The sequence below is a fragment of the Pundamilia nyererei genome, unplaced genomic scaffold, assembly GCF_000239375.1.
Source record: "Pundamilia nyererei isolate P.nyererei 1_Seehausen unplaced genomic scaffold, PunNye1.0 scaffold00051, whole genome shotgun sequence".
In the NCBI taxonomy this organism is placed as follows: Eukaryota; Metazoa; Chordata; class Actinopteri; order Cichliformes; family Cichlidae; genus Pundamilia; species Pundamilia nyererei.
This window is the reverse complement of record NW_005187452.1, coordinates 1,726,027-1,745,955: the sequence shown is the minus strand read 5'-3', so window position 1 is coordinate 1,745,955 and position 19,929 is coordinate 1,726,027. Positions and strand designations below refer to the sequence as shown.

Genomic DNA, 19,929 nt, shown 5'->3' with positions numbered 1-19,929 from the left:
ACACACACACACACACACACACACACACACACACACACACACACACACACACACACACGCACACACTGTGGTGCACAAATATAGTAACACATAACTACATAGTCCCACAGAGTACTCATTGAAATAAAGGCACTAAACGACTCTATGCAGTAGCCCCCAGGAGAGCTGTCTGCCATGCTTTAATGATGTCATTCTTCTTTAAAAGGAGTTTTAAAGGATCTCTGCTTTCATCAAGAACCATCCCCCATGAGGAAGGAAGGTGATGTTGGAGGCTTTAATAATTAGTATGATACTTTGTTAAACTAACAGTCTGTTTCACCTCTTGAACATGCTTAAATCCAGTTTTTCACACCATCACATCTCATCTCTTGTATATCTGCTTTTATACTACTGTATTTATCTGTTTTCTACTTGTTTATGTCTTTTATAGGCAACGTTTTGACCACCGTCACCTGCTGTGTCTTGTTGGCAATGGGAGGCAGTATGGGCCTGGAGCTGTAAGTTCTAGAGGTTTTGATCAATGGGGATCCAAGAGTCACAGGGAAAGTAGAGCTTGTTGAGCTTGGGATGCCCAAGAGACAAGCCTTGCCCCTGGAGGCCAGCCTGGTGGGGGCCTGGTACTTGACCTGCTGCCTCAGCAGCAGCTCCATCTCATGAGGAGCTGGCCTGAATGGAGAGTTGAAGACCCCTGGGCACTGAGGAAACAGAAAAAAAGAGAGAGAGGGTAAAAGCGTGAAAACATTAAATTAGGATTTTAAAGTCATTAGATTAAAATGTATTTCTTACTAGTAATTAATTTTTTTTAAATTAATGAATCAAAATCAAATCAAATTTATTTCTATAGCACATTTAAAAGCAATTTAGTTGACCAAAGTGCTTCACAATTAGTTAAGACCATGAGAAAACAATAGAAAAACAAATACAGATAAATGAGATGAGGCAATGACAATGTATAACATGAAAACAAAAAACCCCCATAACAAACATAAAACAAGCCTGATGGTACTCAAACTGAACTAAAAGCCAACATAAACAGTGCGATTTAAGATGTGATTTGAAAGACTGAATAGACTCTGAAGTGGCTAAGTTATTCCAGAGTCTAGGTGCTGCGACTGCGTAGGCCCGATCTCCTCTATGCTTCAATCGAGACCTCGGTTGTACTAAGAGCACCTGGCTGGACGATCTCAGTGCTCTTTTGGGGTTACACATGTTGAAGAGTTTGCTTAAATAATTGGGCGCCATACCATTTAAAACTAGTAAGCAAAAGAATCTCAAAATGAATATGATAAATCAACAGGGAGCCAGTGTAAATTTCCTAAAACTGGAGTGATATGTTCATACATTCTAGCACCTGTTAAAAGACATGCAGCAGCATTTAATAAGAATGTACTAGACCTAAAAATATGAAATAAAAAAACAGGCTCTATGGAGTGACATAGACATAAAGCGAAAATGATTTTGGGGCACTGATTTTTAAGCACCTGGCTGTCCACATGGATGCTTCAGTACTAAATCAATATATATATAACTTAATTTAGATTTTGGAGAAAAAAAGAATTCAGTTTATGAAGAGGAACATCAAATCTCAGAATGGGCACCTGCTGGGACAGGGACTAAACTAACAATTGTTAGCTACTAAACATCAATTGTGTTAAAATTTTCCATCAGCCTTCTTCCCTATCAATGGTCATGTAATCCATATTAACCTCCCCCAAATATCCCCACTTTAAAAAGGTGTTATCTTAAATGAATCCAGAATAGAAGAATGGATAGATGAAAATCCTAAACACACACACAAGTACACATACTTAAAACTGTGCCTCTCTAATTCTGAACTGGGGTACAGATTTGCCACAGACAGCCTTGATGATAATTATTCAAACCACAGTTATTCTTTTGCCTGTGTCTTAATTACCAGACCAAAGCTTTGAGTTGGAACACTCTGTCCCTGTTCTATATGCTAATAACACTGCTTTCCACTCTAAAAGACTGCAACAAGAAGGAAAGGGAGAGAGAGAAACACATACAGCTTTAACTACATCCTCCCAAACCTCGCTCTTTCTAAAATAACATATTAACAAATTAGTAAAATAGCAAATGTGTCACTATTAGATCATAAGCACTTTTGGTCTAAATATCATCCATTGCGTTATAAGAAAAAATAAAGAAATTCCACTTTATTCACTGCAATTTTTTTGACCCTGGGTTGTAGGTACAGCTTGATAATAGCACAATACGTGCCTATTTAAAAAATAGTGGTGTTGATACAAATAACTTGGGGGATTGTGTCAGGAAGGACATCCACTGTGAAAATCTACCAAATCAAAACTCCTTGTGACTAAGGGAGTAGTTGAAAGTAGTTATTATACAACGTCATAGTTTCCCATAGGTTTAGATCCTATATGTAACGGCAGAATATGTGCATGCGCATATATGTAATCATGTATATATGCATACACGTGTGCTTTCTTAGATTAATCTTACACTTTAATGTAACATTTAAAAAGGTTGTGTTCTGCAAATATTTTACTTGTCAAGTACACTATGAGAAAAAAATAATGAAGCAATATAATTACATGCACCTCTAGTGAATCTCATCCCAAGCTAGGACTTGGGATGAGGACAACTACACCATCATGGATTTTAGTTGTTAAGAGCAGTACTTGCTCATTCTTCTCATTAGAGACCTCCTCTAGATTGCAGGGGACATTCAAAGCAAAGGAAGTACCACTGTTAGACTGCCAGTTGCAGTCAAAAACAGTGGTGACCGATAAACAGGTCCCAGGCTAGCTGCTAAGCAGTGACTAAAATTTCAAAGTGACAGTGGGGCAACTTTTCACTAATAATCAAAATCAGTAATCAATCATGCATAGGGTCCCTCTTGAGAACAAAAATATCTTGAAGCAGTTGTCAAATTTATTTCTACAACCAATAATACGTTATATTAAATGGTTCTTACTTATAGATAAAAAACTAAATTAGTAAATGTTATGCCTCACCCCAATAGAGTAGTAAACTAATTAAAAGTATGGACTGAGTAGTCATAAGAATAGTTTATATGATCAACACCAATCAGTATCTTGGAAATTGCTTGAAACTACAGGAGAAATGTTCTGCTTTAGGGATGACAGTACACAAGTCAAATAGGAAGTGACAGAAAGCCAGCAAAATACACAGATACACACAACGCATAAACAAAAGTAAATCTCACCACCCCTAAAGACACACACGAATACACAAACACAACACATAAGCCCAAAAAGTACCAAGTACCAACCTAGCTACGGGAAGAGCAATGATGTTGACCCCAGGAACACAGCATCTCTGTCTCTGTCAGAGGGACTTGGGGCCTTTTGGTAAGCTGGATGTGAGTCTGTGTATTTTGGTGTGTGTGTGTGTGTGTGTGGGCTGGGGTCTGAGAAGTGAGAAAGGATGAACTGTGTGGGAGAGCCATCTATTCACTGCTGACAAGGTCAGAGCTACGAAGGGAAAGAGTCCCCTGCCATATGCAGGGAAAGAGAGGGAAGTATATAGAGAAAGATGGACAGAGGGCGGAGAAGAGCACATAAACTTTCATTCTTTCTAGCGTGTACTTAAAAATAACGATAACAGAGTTACAGAAACGTAACACAAATTATGTGGATACCCACGAGTTAAAGTATTTTAAGAATCAAGCCTGATGTGTAAAAACTGCGAACTTAACCTCATTTCAGCTTACATCAACTTCATGCAATTGTGTGAAAATTTTGTGTATGTATGCGTCTTCGGTGAACATGGGATGTCTGAGGACAGTAGACAGCAAGACAGGCAATGATGATGCTAGTTGTAAAGACACGAGAGAAATAGAGAGAGAGAGAGAGAGAGAGAGAGAGAGCAAGCAGAATGCTAGTGCTGAATCAACAGTGACCACTGTGCTTTGTCTTCATTATTATCACAGTGAGGAGTCACAAAGATGCGTAGATGCCACACACATATGAACACAAGGATAGCTGTGGCTCGCCCGCTAACTGGTGGTTTGATCCCCAGATTCTCTAGTCTGTTGCTGTATCCTCGGGCATGATACTAAACAACGAGTTATTTCCAATTCATCCACTGGACTAAGAGTGTGTGGCTGCCACGCTAAAAATGCTTAGGCATAGAGAAAAGCATGATGTGTGTGTGTGAATAGTTGAATGATGCATACGGTAAAAAAAAAAAGTGCTCTGAGCGCTCAAATAGAGTATAAAAGCACTATATAAGTACTAGTCCATTTACCATTTACAAATGTGCACACTTTTGCCATGGGAAGCATCAGACTGAGCACATCAGAACAACCGTGAGGACTCACACTTATGTTTGCACATGCGCAACTGAACTCCACACGGCCCACTTCTGTTGACTAATAGAAAAGAAAAGGTCTGTGGTATTTCTCTGTGTAGCCAGTTTCTGTAGGAATCCACCTCTTTGTAATGTTGAGCTCAATGCCCATGTGTGTGCCTGCATATGTATCTGAGCATGCACATAATTGTGCATAGCTGTATGGGTGAGTGCTACACAAATGTGAAGTCAATCCACAGGGATGCGTTTCTCGTGTCATCTGAAGTGACTTTGCATCCATACATAACCGCAGTTAAGGTCACTTTGGAATTACAAAGTCAATACGTGTTACTGTCACTAGTCCAACAATTTTTTATTCATTACAGTATTTTTATTAAACTGCGCAATTTTCATGTAGCTCTGGTTAACATAAAATTAATATGTACATTTCCCTCTGGTTAAATATTAGTCTAATCATTATAACATTGTTGTAAAATGTGTGCAAAATTGAATGTGTTTGTGTTTCCATAAGCCCACCTGCTTTGTACTAAGGAGATGATGTAACCGATGAGCTTGATAGACTTTGGCAGTGTGCTCTTTCACCATATCCAGACAGTCTCTCTCCCTTTTCTGGAGATCTTCCAGCTGATCAAGCTCCCTCCTGCAGGGAACATAAACGACACACAAAGATTCTTGCACTTCGGATTCATTAGGCTTTACAATAGGTATGCATTAGTTAGACATGTATAATAAATTTAAATCATTTTACACAATAATAATAATAATAATAATAATACATTTTATTTATAGGCACCTTTCAGACCCTCAAGGTCACCTTACAATAACCACGTGAACAATAGCATAATTTTTTTTTAAAAATATAACAGTTAAGACATAATTTCTCCAATTCCTAAGTTGTCAATCATTATAATTCATATAGTAGAAATAACTCATCATATTTATATACTCATGTACAGTATGTTTTGTGAATGACAATGACTAAATGCACATTACTCTGTATTTTGATTACATTTAACTCTATACCACTTGGTTTAACAAGTAAGCCTAATGTTTTTTTAATACTACATTAATCAGAATCAGAATCAGAATCAGAATCAGAATCAGAAAGGGTTTATTGCCAGATGTTGAGCAGGTTTACAACATTAGGAAATTGCTGCGGTGCTTCAGTGCGACATACTGTCATAAAAATATGAAAATAAGAATAAGAATAAGAATTAAAGTGCTAAGTGGATAGATATATACATGATATATACATGAGTGCAGGTGGTGATCAGTGCCAAACATGGAATGATGCAGTGAACACAGCGTAGGGTCATGTGTTAGTGGTGGGAACAGTCATATGGTTATTGTTCATGTGTCCAACAGCAGAGGGGAAGAAACTGTTCTTATGGCGAGAGGTTCTGGTGCGAATGGACCGGAGCCTCCTGCCTGAGGGGAGCAGGTCAAACAGACTGTGTCCAGGGTGAGAAGGGTCAGCTGAGATCCGAGCTGCACGCCGCAGTGTCCTGGAGGTGTACATTGTGTTATATTACACATTTTCTGAGGATTCACCTTACGAAGTACTATATCTTAACACCAAATAAATCAATAACTTGTTAACGGTGTAAACTTCAGACAAGTACATCTGTGCATGTGTTATTATGTATTTGGGAAACAGTTGTTGGTCGTAAAGCTGACAATTCCCTAAAGTGTCCTTCAGATGAAGGAAAAAAACTACCTAATCACACTGAGGCATACATGGAAAGACAGAGGAGCTCTGGGGCAAAAACAACAGAATGACACTGCATAGAAGAAAAAAAGGCAAAATAAGAGCGTAAGAGGCTATAAGTGGGAGGATGATTGATATATTTCATCATGGCAGCCAGGACAGGTCTGTCTATGACATCTGTTAAGCGAAGCTGGCTAAATGGGATGCATTAAAACCCCATACACACAGCAATTTAATTCCACAACCACACAGCAATGTTGTTACAAAGTGGTGATAACTTAAAAGGGGAATTGGAAACAATTACTAAATACACACATGTCGTCATAATATAAACACACACACACAAAGCAGGAGTAAAACCAATTTAATTCCAAGAGCACAATACCAATAAGAGTTTAACCATAGCTCATCAAGAATCCCGTGTCTGTTTCCCTCCTTTTTTCCTTACTTCTTCTCCGCTGTTTTTTTCCCCCTCTACCCAACTTCTGTTTTCAATTACAATCCTCCATAGAAGAATCAGGGTATTCAAAGTGTGTCAGTAATCTGAGGTTAACACATTCTGTGGCTACTGACATTTAAAAACAAATCACAACAAATTCCCATTGCCTGTGCATTCTCATTCATTCTTCAGCACCAGACTCAATTACAAAATAAATGAAAAATGCTTGCGGGTGTGTAAAGAAGAAGAGTGAATCTAAATATGTGCATTTGTGTAATATTAAATACAGTAATTTAATATAGTGTAGGTGTGTGGGGAGTAAATATTGAGGTTGCTTGGCCTCTATTTGTCCACCTAGCTAACAGGGATATTACTTATTAATGTAACATTTAAAGTCCTGGTTTAGGGACGGTGTTGTCCACGATATGTGCATGTCTGTATATATGTAGTCATTTCTGTTTGCTCAATTCTTAATAGCACCTTAAAAAGCTTGTAGTAATGTTTCAGGGGATCAGGACCTTTGTTCATATGTTCATATTTTCATACATATGTCTCTGGGCTGAAACAGTTTAACTGAGAATGTAGCAGTTTGTGCATTTATCATAAATATGCAAATGTGTATCTGTTTTTATACTAAATGTATGTACATTTTGCTTGTATGTGTATATGTATCTATATATGTGTGTGTTGGGGGGGTGGGGGTGCTCAATGAGTGACCTTTGCTTCCCTACCCCCAGCCTCAGTGTTATTAATTGCTCTGTAGTGGACAAAAGCCAAACAGATTTGTAACGGCTGAAGGCACCTCGATCTGTGTCGACCCAACCAGCCGCCACAACATACAACCCTCGTTAGCCCTGTTCAGCAAGCAGCACATGCCCTCGCGCCTGTGTGTGCGCGCGTGTGTGTCTGTGTTTATAAATGTGTGTGCGACTGACTGAGTAAAATTGAAAAGAAAGAAAGACTATGTTTAACTCTGGAACAGCTCTGGAACATGTGCTACGTCTGGTTTATCAGCCTAAACTAATTTCTTGTAAAGAAAAAAAAAATTATTGCTAGTTTTAACTAAAATTATACACATATGTATAGATTTACTATAATACATTAAAAATAAATAAAGTTATAGGTGACAGATTATAGGAAAAATCCGAACAATCTGAACCAGCATAGTAAAGGAAGTATGAGAGAAGGGTCACCACAAAACCAAGTTTTTCTCAGCTATCACATTAAATTTTTAAGAAAACATTAAAGAGCCACTCAAAGGCACTTTCAGCTGCTCCCTTACCCCCCCCCCCCCAAAAAAAACCCCAAAACAAAGCAAAAAACAAAAAAAAACAAAAACAAAAAAAACCAAACAAAACATAGGTCCCAGAACTTTCAGAAAAACAGTTGGGCAATATATAGAGTAACCTCTGTGTCCGAAGGACAAGGCCAGTTCAGTTTTCTGGATCTAAGGCAACACTGCTTTAAAATAGTGACAATTTTGCTGACACGGTACAGAGCTCAGTAACTCTTCCATAAATTGTGGTCACTGAACATTATTCTTTCAAGCATCCAAAAATTCAAGTAAAAAAATGTAATTTGGAGCTATTTAAAAAAAGAAATGCACATCCTCCAGGCTAAATCTGAGAGACACGCTTGCTTTTGACTGTATGCTTGTTTTCAACATACAGTCAAAGGCCAGCAATACTGATGGTACAGGAGTGCATTAGTGTGCAAAATGAGTAACTTGTATATCTGAAAAGGCATAAGAATGCTGAAATTACATACATAGATTTTGAAGTCAAATATGTTCCCATTTACACTGTCTTTTTTTTAGAGAAGTTCTTGCTTTAGTTTCTTAAAGAAAAGTCACATTATGAAAATTTAAAAAGGCAATAAAGAGAAAACATTTCACTTTTAAAGTCACAGCAATCGATCTCCTTAGTTCCTCAGAGGATTACAGGGCATTTTCAGGCCTTAAACTGATCCCAAGCCAGGCCCAACTATGGGAAATTTTTTGTGCATTTATTTTTATAACAACAGAAACAAAAATTGAGCTAATGTATTGATTATTATCAGTTAACAGTTCATGTTAACAGTATGTGATGTAATGTATTATGCATATTAAATATTTTACACACACAAAAAAAGGTAAAAGTCAAAAAGAACACTTTTACCTATAATTAGGAGATAAAAAAGCAGGCAAGTGTTAAATTATTTTACCTTTACAGCTGATACCTAATTACAACAGGATAAATCATTAATTGGTCTATGTGAACCTTGATTTGTCCCCTATAAAACCATCTTTTCATGTTGAAGAAATTAAATAAACTCCCTGGTGCCTCTCTGTCTCTCTCCAGCTGTTTGTGCAAAGCTGCATCTACGCTCTTCTTCGTGCCACACAATTAGCAGTGAGCCGGATAAAAATCACTGCATTAATCCCAGTAACATTAAACTATACTGTACCACTGCTGGAGGTGCAACAAAGGGCTAAACATAATCATGCATGAACAATTTTGAAATGCGATGATGTGCAATTAAATAATAAATAATGTCACAACTTTCATTCCTTAATTGGAGTTGAAACACCAATTATATAAATATATTAATACATATATTTATGATTCATGAATCATGATATTCTGCCATTTAGATTATGTGATAATAAAATAGATATATGACATAAAATAAAAACTGAATAACAATTATTAACATTAGGCACATATAATGCGCTAAGCCTGTCATGTTGTATTCCTGAAGCACTGTGGCTAGAGATTATGTTTAATGGCTGCTGAACCGCTGGACAAGTTAATCAAACATACCTGAAGTACTTTTAAATGACTGAAACCCTTACTGACATTTTCACCCTGAATTTCTAACTTATTTAAATGTCTAATATAATAAAGCCACATTTCTCACTTCTTCCTCAATAATTTAAGCTCTGGTTCAAAACAGGGGATCAAGGAGTAATGGAACATCAGAGAGTGAGGCATTGTGGGACAGCAGGCCACACCTTCGGTCATCCAGGCCAGCACCAGAGCAGCTAATTGGCCAGGTTCTAAATATTTAATGGAGGCTTGACCTGATTGGCTGTTTTAATTGCTCCAATTGAATGATTCAATAGCTGGCAATGAGAGGGTAGTCAGCCAGTCAATTTAGACAGTGGCCAGCTCAATGTATTGAGCCTTGAACACCCTCATAACATAGCCTTTCCATTTAAGTGACTGACCGATTGATTAACTAATTCACTAAAGTAGTAAAACTAATGCCACCCAAAGGTGTTTAAGCAAACAATTAACCCCAGCTTTGATAATATTGCTAATCCACATTCAATAAACTGAGAGAAAAAAACCAAATAATTTCAAATATATTACAGACTTTTGTCCACTGTTCACTCTCAAAGTAATTTTCTTAAGAGACAAGTAGCAGTGCATCCACATTAAACTTCAACAGACACACACATAGCGAATATATAAATCCAATCAGACTGAAGAGAGAACTTGTCTGCATCCAAACTGGATCAGAAGGGAAGAGCAGTAAAAGAAAGACTGACGCATAGAAGGGGAGAGTGATCGCAGGGCAGACCCACACTCTCTCCGACATAGCAGCTCTCCTTTCATGAATGTCCTTGAGAGGGACACAAGAGATGGAGGAATGAAGAAGGCTGGAATGAAGGGAGACAGGAAAAAAGTAGACAGACGAAGAGACACAGCACAGCACAAAAGAAAAGAAGAGAAGAAAACACTTGTGCTTTTCAGCCTAGTGACAGTCCATAAATTCTCTCTGAGCCTCCTTTTTTAGCACTCTTTAGGATAAGTTAAAAGATTTCACTATGTTGTTGCAACATCACAGGGAGAATTATTTATCTGATTATGGCAGTAATAATTACCCCGCTGTTTATTGCAGATAGAGGAATAATTCATGCAGTCAACAGGCCGTGCTAGTGGCAGCAACGATGACACCAGCACATTTAGTAAATATGCAAAGCGGACTTGCTCCGCTTTCCTAATTGCCCCCATCGTCCCACAGCATGCCCTTATTAAAGCCCAGGAACTTTAAGTGTCTCCCTGACAAAGTGATAAATTGTTGGGGTATCAAGGAAAACTGTGGCAGAGTGGGGACTGCACTGGGGTCCTGACTTCATTAGGCTATGCAGAAAGAGAGGAAGGATGAATGAGGATGGACACTAAAGCATAGTGAACCTGTGGCAAGGAGAGCAAGAGAGAAAGATATCGAACAAAATAGATTGAGAAAGAGAGAGGCGAGAGGCAGAGATTAAGAAAGGGAGGCGGAGAGAGGGCGGTGGATAAAAGAGGATGGTGTAAGTGGCGTGGATTAGTTGTACCTAATGAAATGATACAGATGGTTTTGAACTGGGGAGCTCTGTCATGAGAAAGAGATTGGAATGGAGAATCAGAATGAAAAAGGACAAAGACAGTGAAGGGAAAATATGCAATACTCCTACATCATTACCATGCACAGCTGATCAGCCTTCAATAAATGGAGATCATTCATCTGACTTTGAATTTATTAATTTATGCAGTGGTTGGACAGACGGATGGACAGACTTGCGGAGGCAGGGAGCATGGTGATGGATTAAAAAGCAGACCTTTGCAGGGTTAGTGATCAGGCAGTGTGCAATCCGAGGGCTTAGCAGCTAACAGAGAAAGGATATTTTAAATAAATGCCGGCACGGCGTTAATTGATCGTGACCCCAGTAGCACTAAATAAACATGTGATTAAGTGAAGTGAAAGTGACCTCGTACCCCAAACCACTGTGGAGGAGGGGCTGCATGTGCATGTGTGTATGTGTGTTTTTGCATAAATGTGTGTATGAGTAAGAGTGTGAATGTACCACGGCTGATAACAAAAGCATAAGACCAGAATCCTAAAATGAAATAGCATCACATAGCTGGTCACTTTATCCTTACAGCTCCTTGTTTCTAAATTTCAATTCCTATGATTTTTGTTAACTGTTGTAAGTTGTGCAAAAGGTGCAAAGAGACAGGAGCCACAGTATATGCATATACTGTTTAGGCAAGGTCCTTGCAAACTAAAAGCTATAGCTTGCATACTTCTGAATTAATCTAATCTAGTCCTATGAAGTGATGTTCAGTTCAGATCAATGGTCTGATTGTTTCCTTATTGTAGCTTTATTACAGTGTGGTTAAAATTTGGCCTGATTATGAATACTTTTTACTATGAATCATTTTTTGTACTTTTGTAATGTCTTAAATTTCATTAAGACATTACAAGCAAAATAATCCCAGTGACTGGTCAGAATACTTAACGTAGTTGACATGTCTTTGTGTGTGCTCATTTTTGTGTTATATTATAGCAGCAACTCTTCCATGATGGACTTTAACAGCCTAGTCACTCCTATTTCTAAAAGGGGCAAAGAGCGTGGAGGAAAGGTAAAACGCTGCTGGGGAAGTGAGGGGGGGAGAGTCGGTGATCCAAGGAGCACTTTAACAAATTTACATTTAATTTTAGCAGGAAGCCTAAAGATATTTTCCTGTAAAATATATTAGCAACATTAAAAATGTGACTATTAGCTAAACGTGATGGTTTTTTTTGTCAAAAATAAAAGATGGTGTATCTCTAGCAGTAAGCCCTGAAGCGCAGGATGTTTTATTAATGCACGAGCTGCGGTTCAAATCAGAGGCTAATTTTTAATTTCTTCACATCGTTCACTTCTCTCTTAGCCTCAAGCGCTTTAGAGGACTTCTCTCTCTCTCTTCTGTCTTTCTCTTCTCTTTGTCTCTCAGTCTCTTTCATATCCTCACTTTTCCTTTCGTGTTACTCCAGTCATGTGTTTTGGTTAAGCATACACAATACACCTTTCAGACAACTGTCTTTACATTAATCAAATCAATTCATTTTGATTGATAGGCTATATAATAGGCCATAGTCAGTGGGCAAAGATACACCATGTTCTAACAGAACATATTAAGGCTAAGTTTTTTATCCTTTCCAGTTTGCATTCCTTTGTGCAAAAAAGGTACCCCATATTTGCTTCCTTTAATTGAAGATATTGTATTATATCGGTTATAATCTATCTAGAAGAATGCTGACACATGTACTGGCCATGTGAGAAAGACAAAAGCAACACAACTTCAAGTGAGTTTCAGGAAAATAAAACCAAATAAAAAGATAAAAATTAATTCAGGTCTCTTAAGGTCTCATAAATGAAACTATTTTTTCTCACCTGACTAGTTCATTTTTCATGACAAGTCCTTCCATATACTTTTTTCGTGCATAGAAGTTATGGATATACTTCCTCACAAAGAATCCTCTCCATGTCCGCTGGATCTGTGTGGGATTACAGAAGTTTTTATGAAGTTTAAATGTAACATTTAAGTAGGACACTTTTTAAACCATTGTTAATAAACTATACAATCCCTACTTTCAGAGGGACAATCCAGCACGAGAGAGACAGACTGTCAAACTGTCACATAACCATGTATTTAACGGCATCATCCACACTGATTGAGGAGGCTGCAGATTAGCCAGAACACACCCACACACAACAGTTGACCATTTTAAAGCATAGGGGCGGATGTCCTTCAGACTAATTAGGAGATTAAAACAATGGCAGGTAAAAGAATAATCACGGTATGAGAAGAGGGAAGAAGAAAGAAGAGGAGAAGTAAAGGATAGGGAAAAACAACAAAGAGCAAAATGAGAATTAGCATTGATCTGCCAGTCAATAGATAATTTTAAATAAAGTAATTGCCGCCTCCCGAGTTCTTGCTGACCTTTGTTGACTAGTGAAATCGATGCTGTTGAATCTAATACAAATACGAGGTGCGGCATGTAAACACTGGTTTCTATTACGGCCTTAATACATTATCCTCTGTTAGCTACCACACCAAGATAAAGACATCAGGAGGGGAGAGAAAAAGAAATAGAGTTAAAATTGATTTAAAGAAAATGTCACAAGGGGATTCTCAGATGATTGTATGTGTTGGGTGTGCTTTGTGGGTTTCTTTTTTTTCATTTATACAATATATACTTATTTGGCAAAAAAGTACAAATGTCTTTCTCTCATTTGTTTTTGTATCTCGGTTCAGGTCATATTGAAACAGAACAAACACTGAAGTCGAGAAAGTACAGAGTATGTGTCAGAAGACGTGGGATCAAGATTTATATTGCAGGTATTAAGTACTACATCTGTATGTCTGGTGTAAATAGTAGAAAAGTTTCAACAGGTGGCATCATAAAAAAGGCCAGATACTGCATGTATTTCCCTTATTGTCCTTTAATTTATTATTTCTAAAGTCACATGTAATCAATCTGTTTTGAGAATTTTTGTCTTTGGATTTGCCCCATGACTTCTCTTTAGGTGCTGTGGGCAGTACACAGTCCAACACCAAGGGACCAATTTCACATATGAGGCTAAAGCCTTGGTCAAGGGCAGTGGGAGAAAACTGGAGCACCCGGAAAAACCCCAGACAGACACAGAGGATACACTCAGCGCAGAAAAGGCTCACTTGGCCCTTCTGGGGTTTAAACCCAGTACTTTCTCGCATTGGTAACCTCTAAGCACCAGTCATTTTAACACAGTTCTCCATTAAAATTCCTATTGTCTCCTATAGGAAATTGTGGTTATTTTCATAGATAACATAGGTCTCTTATTTCAGTAGCTTCTCTTGTGGACTACATGTCGACATCACCTCTGAACTTTCACCCTGTGACCTAAACAGCTGGGTCAAACATTATTCGTGAATCTATGTCTCTCCTATAATGTGAAATTTATTGTAAAAGCAGGGGGTGAGCTTTATTTGTTTGGGTTCCTATTATGTGTAAAACGTAAAGCCCTCAGTTCCCCAGCTTTTCCACCAATACGAAAATATTATAAACATCTCTTTCCAGCTGGACAGTGAATCTCTCTCTTCAATAAACACTGGCGAATTCTTTTGTTGGTCTATAAAACCCTTTAATGGTTTAGGCATGAAACTATTCACCAAAAGAGAAGGCCTATATGGAATTGTTAAAATATAAGATTTCTAGGCAATATCCTTGTGTAAAAGTGCCAAAGCATCACTCACAGCCACAGAGCTATGATTTATGAGTTGAACAGTAGTAGGTGTTCAGGGATAAAGACAGTATTTCAGGGCCTTGAGCATTTAAGCAAAGTGAAAAAAAAGTTTTTAACGTTTTATATATAAAATATTTGCTGTGGTTTGACATATAAATATGATAGGTCATTCTGATATAGAAATCTGTCCATTTTTATAGGGTTTTTAATAATAATAAATTATACTGGATTACCAACATGATGCTGCACTTAAAAAGGGAGAAAAATGGCCAACAAAAGAATAAAGAAATTTAGAGATATGATGCTTATGGGCTGCTACTCACAGGGGCTCCCACCACGACACTCCATTTGCTAAAACAAGACAGTGTAGTGATATTTACCCTGACCACCATCTCCTCGTAGAAATTCATCTTCATGATAAAATATGCCGCCTGTGAACACAAAGGAAACGATGGTGTTACATCTTGTCTCCCAACCCTCTGATCTGTCCACAGCAGGCGTCAAAGATAAAGAGCTCTTTATACATAATACATTGCACAGGCAGCATAGATAGGGCCACTGTAGAGTGGAGGGAGGAGGGAAGGGGGCAGAAAAGGAGAGTGGGAAAGCAAGAGAGACAAGAGGAACGAGAAAAAGTCAGAGAGATGGAGAGAGAGCAGAAGAGAGACAGAGACAAAGAGAGAAAAAAGGAGAGAGAGAGAGTGGTTAGTGGGACTTTCTATCAAGGGGAGGACAGTACTCTCTTAATACACTAACACAGACAAGGGCCAAGAAAATCTATGGTAGTCAAGCAGCGCGCTAATGGAGATGTATGACGGCCAAACGCTCTCCTCTGGATTTCATAATCAATGACAGGACTGCCACAGAACAGACTAACAAAAGGCCAGAGAATATTCAGCAACATACTCAACGAGCCATCGCACTCCAAACGTGCCAGGCAACCACTGGGAGCACATTTCAGGAGCAAACTGGAGTGTGGGCCATAAAAGGGATTCATATCTCAACACGTCTTTTTTAATAACGACAAGGAAGAGAGGAAAAAGAGGAAGGAGATGGAAGACAAAGACTTGAAAGGAGGTTGTAAATTCAGCTTGATGTTTTGAGAAGAGGCTTTGTGCACATCACATTATACACGATAAGGTCCGCAAGAGAGAAAAAGACAGAGAGAGATAAAGGAGGTGAAGAGTAGAATCTCTCAGGGCTAATTTCAAAACAGTGCACTGTGGCAATTTTGAGTGATTCAAATTAGCGCTTGTCTGTTTCCAAATGAGACCAAACAGCCTCTTTTTAGCCCATATGTGTGTTGTGACACATCCTTCATTGTTTATTTCAACACCCCCCCGCCACCACCACCCTTCCATTTCTTGAACGCCTCCCAAACGGCGGCTGGCAGTTATGCTTTAGCAAACAGTCAATTTACAGGCATGATAAATAGCTTGTTGTGATACGTTTACAAAACTCAATCCAGGGGAAAATTATACGTGAGAGCGCTGGGTATTGGATCCGGTATCAACAATCTGTTCAATTAAGAAGCAGTTGGAGGCAATATGCTGAAAATGGGGCCTTGTTTTACTAAAGCATACACATACACACATAGATACACAACTCTTTTCTTTTTTCTATATGCATCCCAAGAATTGTGAAATAGATGGAATTCCTTATCATAATGCATCATTTTTCCAAAGTGCTAATTTCCTAATGTGTAATGGGTGAATTATATTTCTTAAGGTCAGACGCAGGGACTTTAGGAATATAGCAATTGAATTCTAATGCGTGCTATCATAGCATAATCAATATATCTATAGTCGTTCCAGGCACTGGCTTACCTTCACCATTTGTCTGACACGTGCCCTTGCTGTGAAGCCCCGCCATATCTTCTGTATAATGATTGCCTTCTTGTGCAGATGGCTGTAATAAAATCAAATTGAGGAGAGGATTGGGTGGATGTTTTTTTAGTAGTTAAACTGAAGGAAACCCTGGAAAAAGTTATTCAGAAACACGTAAGGGAAGTAAAAGGCAAATTTCACTGGTCATTAACAAGGTTGTTTAAGCTGAGAAATTAAGCAATTCTGCAACCCTCCCCCAGAAAGCTCAATCCTAACAAAGCATGAAATGGAAAGTTTCCATAGTTATGAATAAGCTAAAAAAAATACCTTTATCTAGAATTAATTTATTAATTATTCAATGAATTTAACTTCCTAACATAAACTCTTTTTTAGGGAAAACAATAAAAAGAAAGTGATTTTCTGCATACAAATTTAAGGTTGTGAAAAGGCTCAAATGAAAGGTCAGGGAAACATTATGCTTATAAATACAAGCTGTCACAAACACACATGTACACACATATAGACCATTCGTGCTCTCCCAGGCTTTTCGATCATGTCCGATGAGCCTTCCACCTCCTATAGTCAGCGGTACACATTTGTATTCATCTTCAAACATACTCTAAATGCAAGTCCACTGCGATTCTCTGCCTCCAATGAGGCCATCAATTTCCAAAAGGCCATTTATATGCCCAGAAAATCAATGCTTATAGTGGGGCTAGCACAACCCCGGAGTTGCACTTAGGCAGCTAAAACTGTTGCTAATTATCCACTTAACGCATTGATCAATTAACTAAAGTAATCTGAATTAACCTACTGTCTGGAAGTTTGTCTGCTGACCCTGCAGAATGGTGCTAGGGTCACAGTATGGGAACAAGCACAGAGATAGAGACATTTATTTCTCTGTGTGAGAAAAGAGCATAGAGTGCAAGCGACATTTATTCCTCCAGGCCATTTGCAAACTTCTGGAAGTGGGATAATTATGGTAGTGAGCTAATATCAGGGTTTCCCTTGATATGAACTCTTACAGCCTGTCTGAGTGTTTTACAACTCCAAAGGAACTACACTTACATTGATAAATAAAATGAATGTCTGCTTTGTTTTTGCATGAGCACCAAAAGTCTTTTTTTATGGATTACAGATACAAATCGGATCACAGAGATATACCATACCTGAGGTAAGCCCGCACCTTGCAGCCTCTGAACCAGCTCTGGATCTGGGTGACGGCCTGGTTCTCCTTCTCTCTGTTCTCATCAGCTTCTCTGAAATACATAAACACAAAAATATATCACTCTTCGCCTGGCTCAAAACGAGCCATTGGAGTTTACTACGCATGGCAGCATGCACGATATACAGTAAAGAGAATACATTGTTATCATAGCTGACTTAAGAATTTTCAGAAAAGTGCATATTAAGCTTCATTATAACACCAATTATTAAAACTGGCTGAAAAATCTTTCAACATTTGGAGACTAAACGCCACTTTCCTTTGACTTTAGCTAAACCCTTTTGGAGAAGCGATAATAAGTCCTTCATACGTAAACAAACAAACAAAAAACAACAACAACACATTTTTACTGGCAAGTTACACAGCTAAACTTTGCCCCATTTGTGTGTCTTACTCGTAGGGTGCTTCTGAGCATTACTGTCATTCTTAGGGAACCAAAAACTTGCATTGTAACGCCAAAACAGGACCGCAAAAGCTTATTAGCATACACAGTAGACGCATGACGCTAGCCTTAGTTCTGGGTGATGTTAGCTAAATGCTGACTGCTAAACTGCTAACAAGAACTCATAAAGCAATTAAACGTATCCATATATAGTTATGTAAATCATTAATCCATACCTGTTTGTATAGTAGTATTCCTTTTGGAACTCTTCAAATTCGCGTTTTATTTTCAACAGCTCCGCCATGTCGGTGTACTCAAGCGAGAGTTTACATGTTGTCTTGACAACACAGGTGTTTCCCAGGGTGCTGCAGATGCGTTCAAAACTCACAGGAAAAGGGAAAGTTCCTCCTAACGTGTCTATTTCCTTTCATTTCGACTATTGTAAAGCGTTTAAACAGATTCCAGTAACCGAATTGGGTTAATATCATGCGCTGTATGCAAACAAGTTTACATTATAATTTAACCATAAATTCCAAAAGTAATCCATGATAGAAATAAAAACTTCACGAAAAAATGTTCTTTTTCGTCCTGCAAACCACTTCCCACTTACTATACCAAAGCAAAAACATTTTGTAAGTAATAAGAATAGTAGGCATTAAAAAAAACTAAAAGAGATTTTAAAAAGCGCCCGTTTCATAGATGCAGATTGTGGATCTGTGTATTGATCTGCCAGCTGCCTCACTTCTTCCATCCATCTACTTCCCTCCTCTCCTGACGTTATCACCCTTCATCATACAGTTATCAGTTTATTTCTCCCCACTCTTCCTTCCACATTTTCCCCCATCTTCACTCCACTCTCCTTCAGTCATATTGCCCTGTCAAAATGATCACCTAAGCAGGGTGTATATGTGTGTCTGTGTGTGTATTTCTGTACTTGTGCAAGGAAATATATCTGTCTGGCCAGTGGTCAGAGCAAAAGACTGTCTGTATTATAGATTACTCCTTGGAGACAGGGAAACCACAAATAGTGAAAGTGAATGAGTATATGTCTGTCTCATTGCTCTTACATGTGTTTTTGTACTGGCATGCCTCGGCTTGTTTCTCTGTGAACTAGGCAGTGTGCTTGTTTGAGAATCCCTTTCAGTCTCTCTGTCTTTCTCTGAGGCCAATTTGCTGTCTGAGGGCCACCACAGTAGTGAAGAGCAGTAGGCAGACGTCCTAGGTAGAGTTATGGCTGGAGGGTTGAACCCATGGTGGCTCAGCTCATCCATCGAAGGGCGATAGGAGGGCGACCACCCTAGTAATTACTGGAGAAATGTTGTTGTGACAAGAGGGTATGAACAGCGCATGTGAGGAAAAAGAGAGCGAGTGAATGAGCGAGAGAGAAAAGAGAGATTTTTTGGGGGGGCAAGCTTTGTTTTTGACAAGACTGTAAAAATGCTGCAGGCTATTCGTCCTGCCACAGCACTGATTAGGTGTCACCAGGAGTGTATCTGTGAGAGAACAGCACAAAAAGGAGAGTGAGACCACTTCATAAAAAGACATCCTGTTTACACTCTTTCTAATGACACACTTACAGACTCAGCCTAACATCTTTTCCACATTCCTCTATACAACACACCCTTCCAACAACTTAGGTGTACTTTCATCCTCCAGGTATTGTTCTGAGCAGTTCTGTCTTCTGTCTCTACTTTTCCATTTTCTTTCTACTTTCCTCATCTCCTGTCTGTTCTCAATCAAAACATTTCCCTTGCTCACTGAGGCGATAAGTTCTTATCCAGGATTACCCATGTATATACTCTCTCCATCTCTTTCTCCATCTCTCCATACGGGGCATGTCATTTAACACGCCTAGAGTCACCTCTCACAGTTAGGAAGCTCTTCCCGCCAGTCATTGTCCATGCCCATTGTTGCTAAATGAGGGCCATATGCACTGTGGCCAGCACTGGTCATAAAGATACACACACACACACACACACACACACACACACACGCACACACACACACACACA

The 19,929-nt window shown here is 38.7% G+C and overlaps 1 protein-coding gene across 2 annotated transcripts in view; it reads right to left on the bottom strand.

The window, feature by feature from the left end:
• spata17 (spermatogenesis associated 17) overlaps positions 1–18,268 on the bottom strand; it is a 41,471-nt gene extending 23,203 nt beyond the window's left edge. For both annotated transcript variants that reach the window (XM_005733314.1, XM_013910899.1), the window contains exons 1-7: positions 18,154–18,268; positions 17,480–17,569; positions 16,311–16,392; positions 14,865–14,915; positions 12,652–12,755; positions 4,834–4,957; positions 453–695 (exon numbers count right to left, since the gene is read on the bottom strand). In XM_005733314.1, the coding sequence (XP_005733371.1) occupies positions 453–695; positions 4,834–4,957; positions 12,652–12,755; positions 14,865–14,915; positions 16,311–16,392; positions 17,480–17,569; positions 18,154–18,221 (762 nt within the window). In that variant the 5' untranslated portion in view covers positions 18,222–18,268. The remainder of the gene's footprint in view (positions 1–452; positions 696–4,833; positions 4,958–12,651; positions 12,756–14,864; positions 14,916–16,310; positions 16,393–17,479; positions 17,570–18,153) is intronic.
• Positions 18,269–19,929: the final 1,661 nt, after the last annotated feature.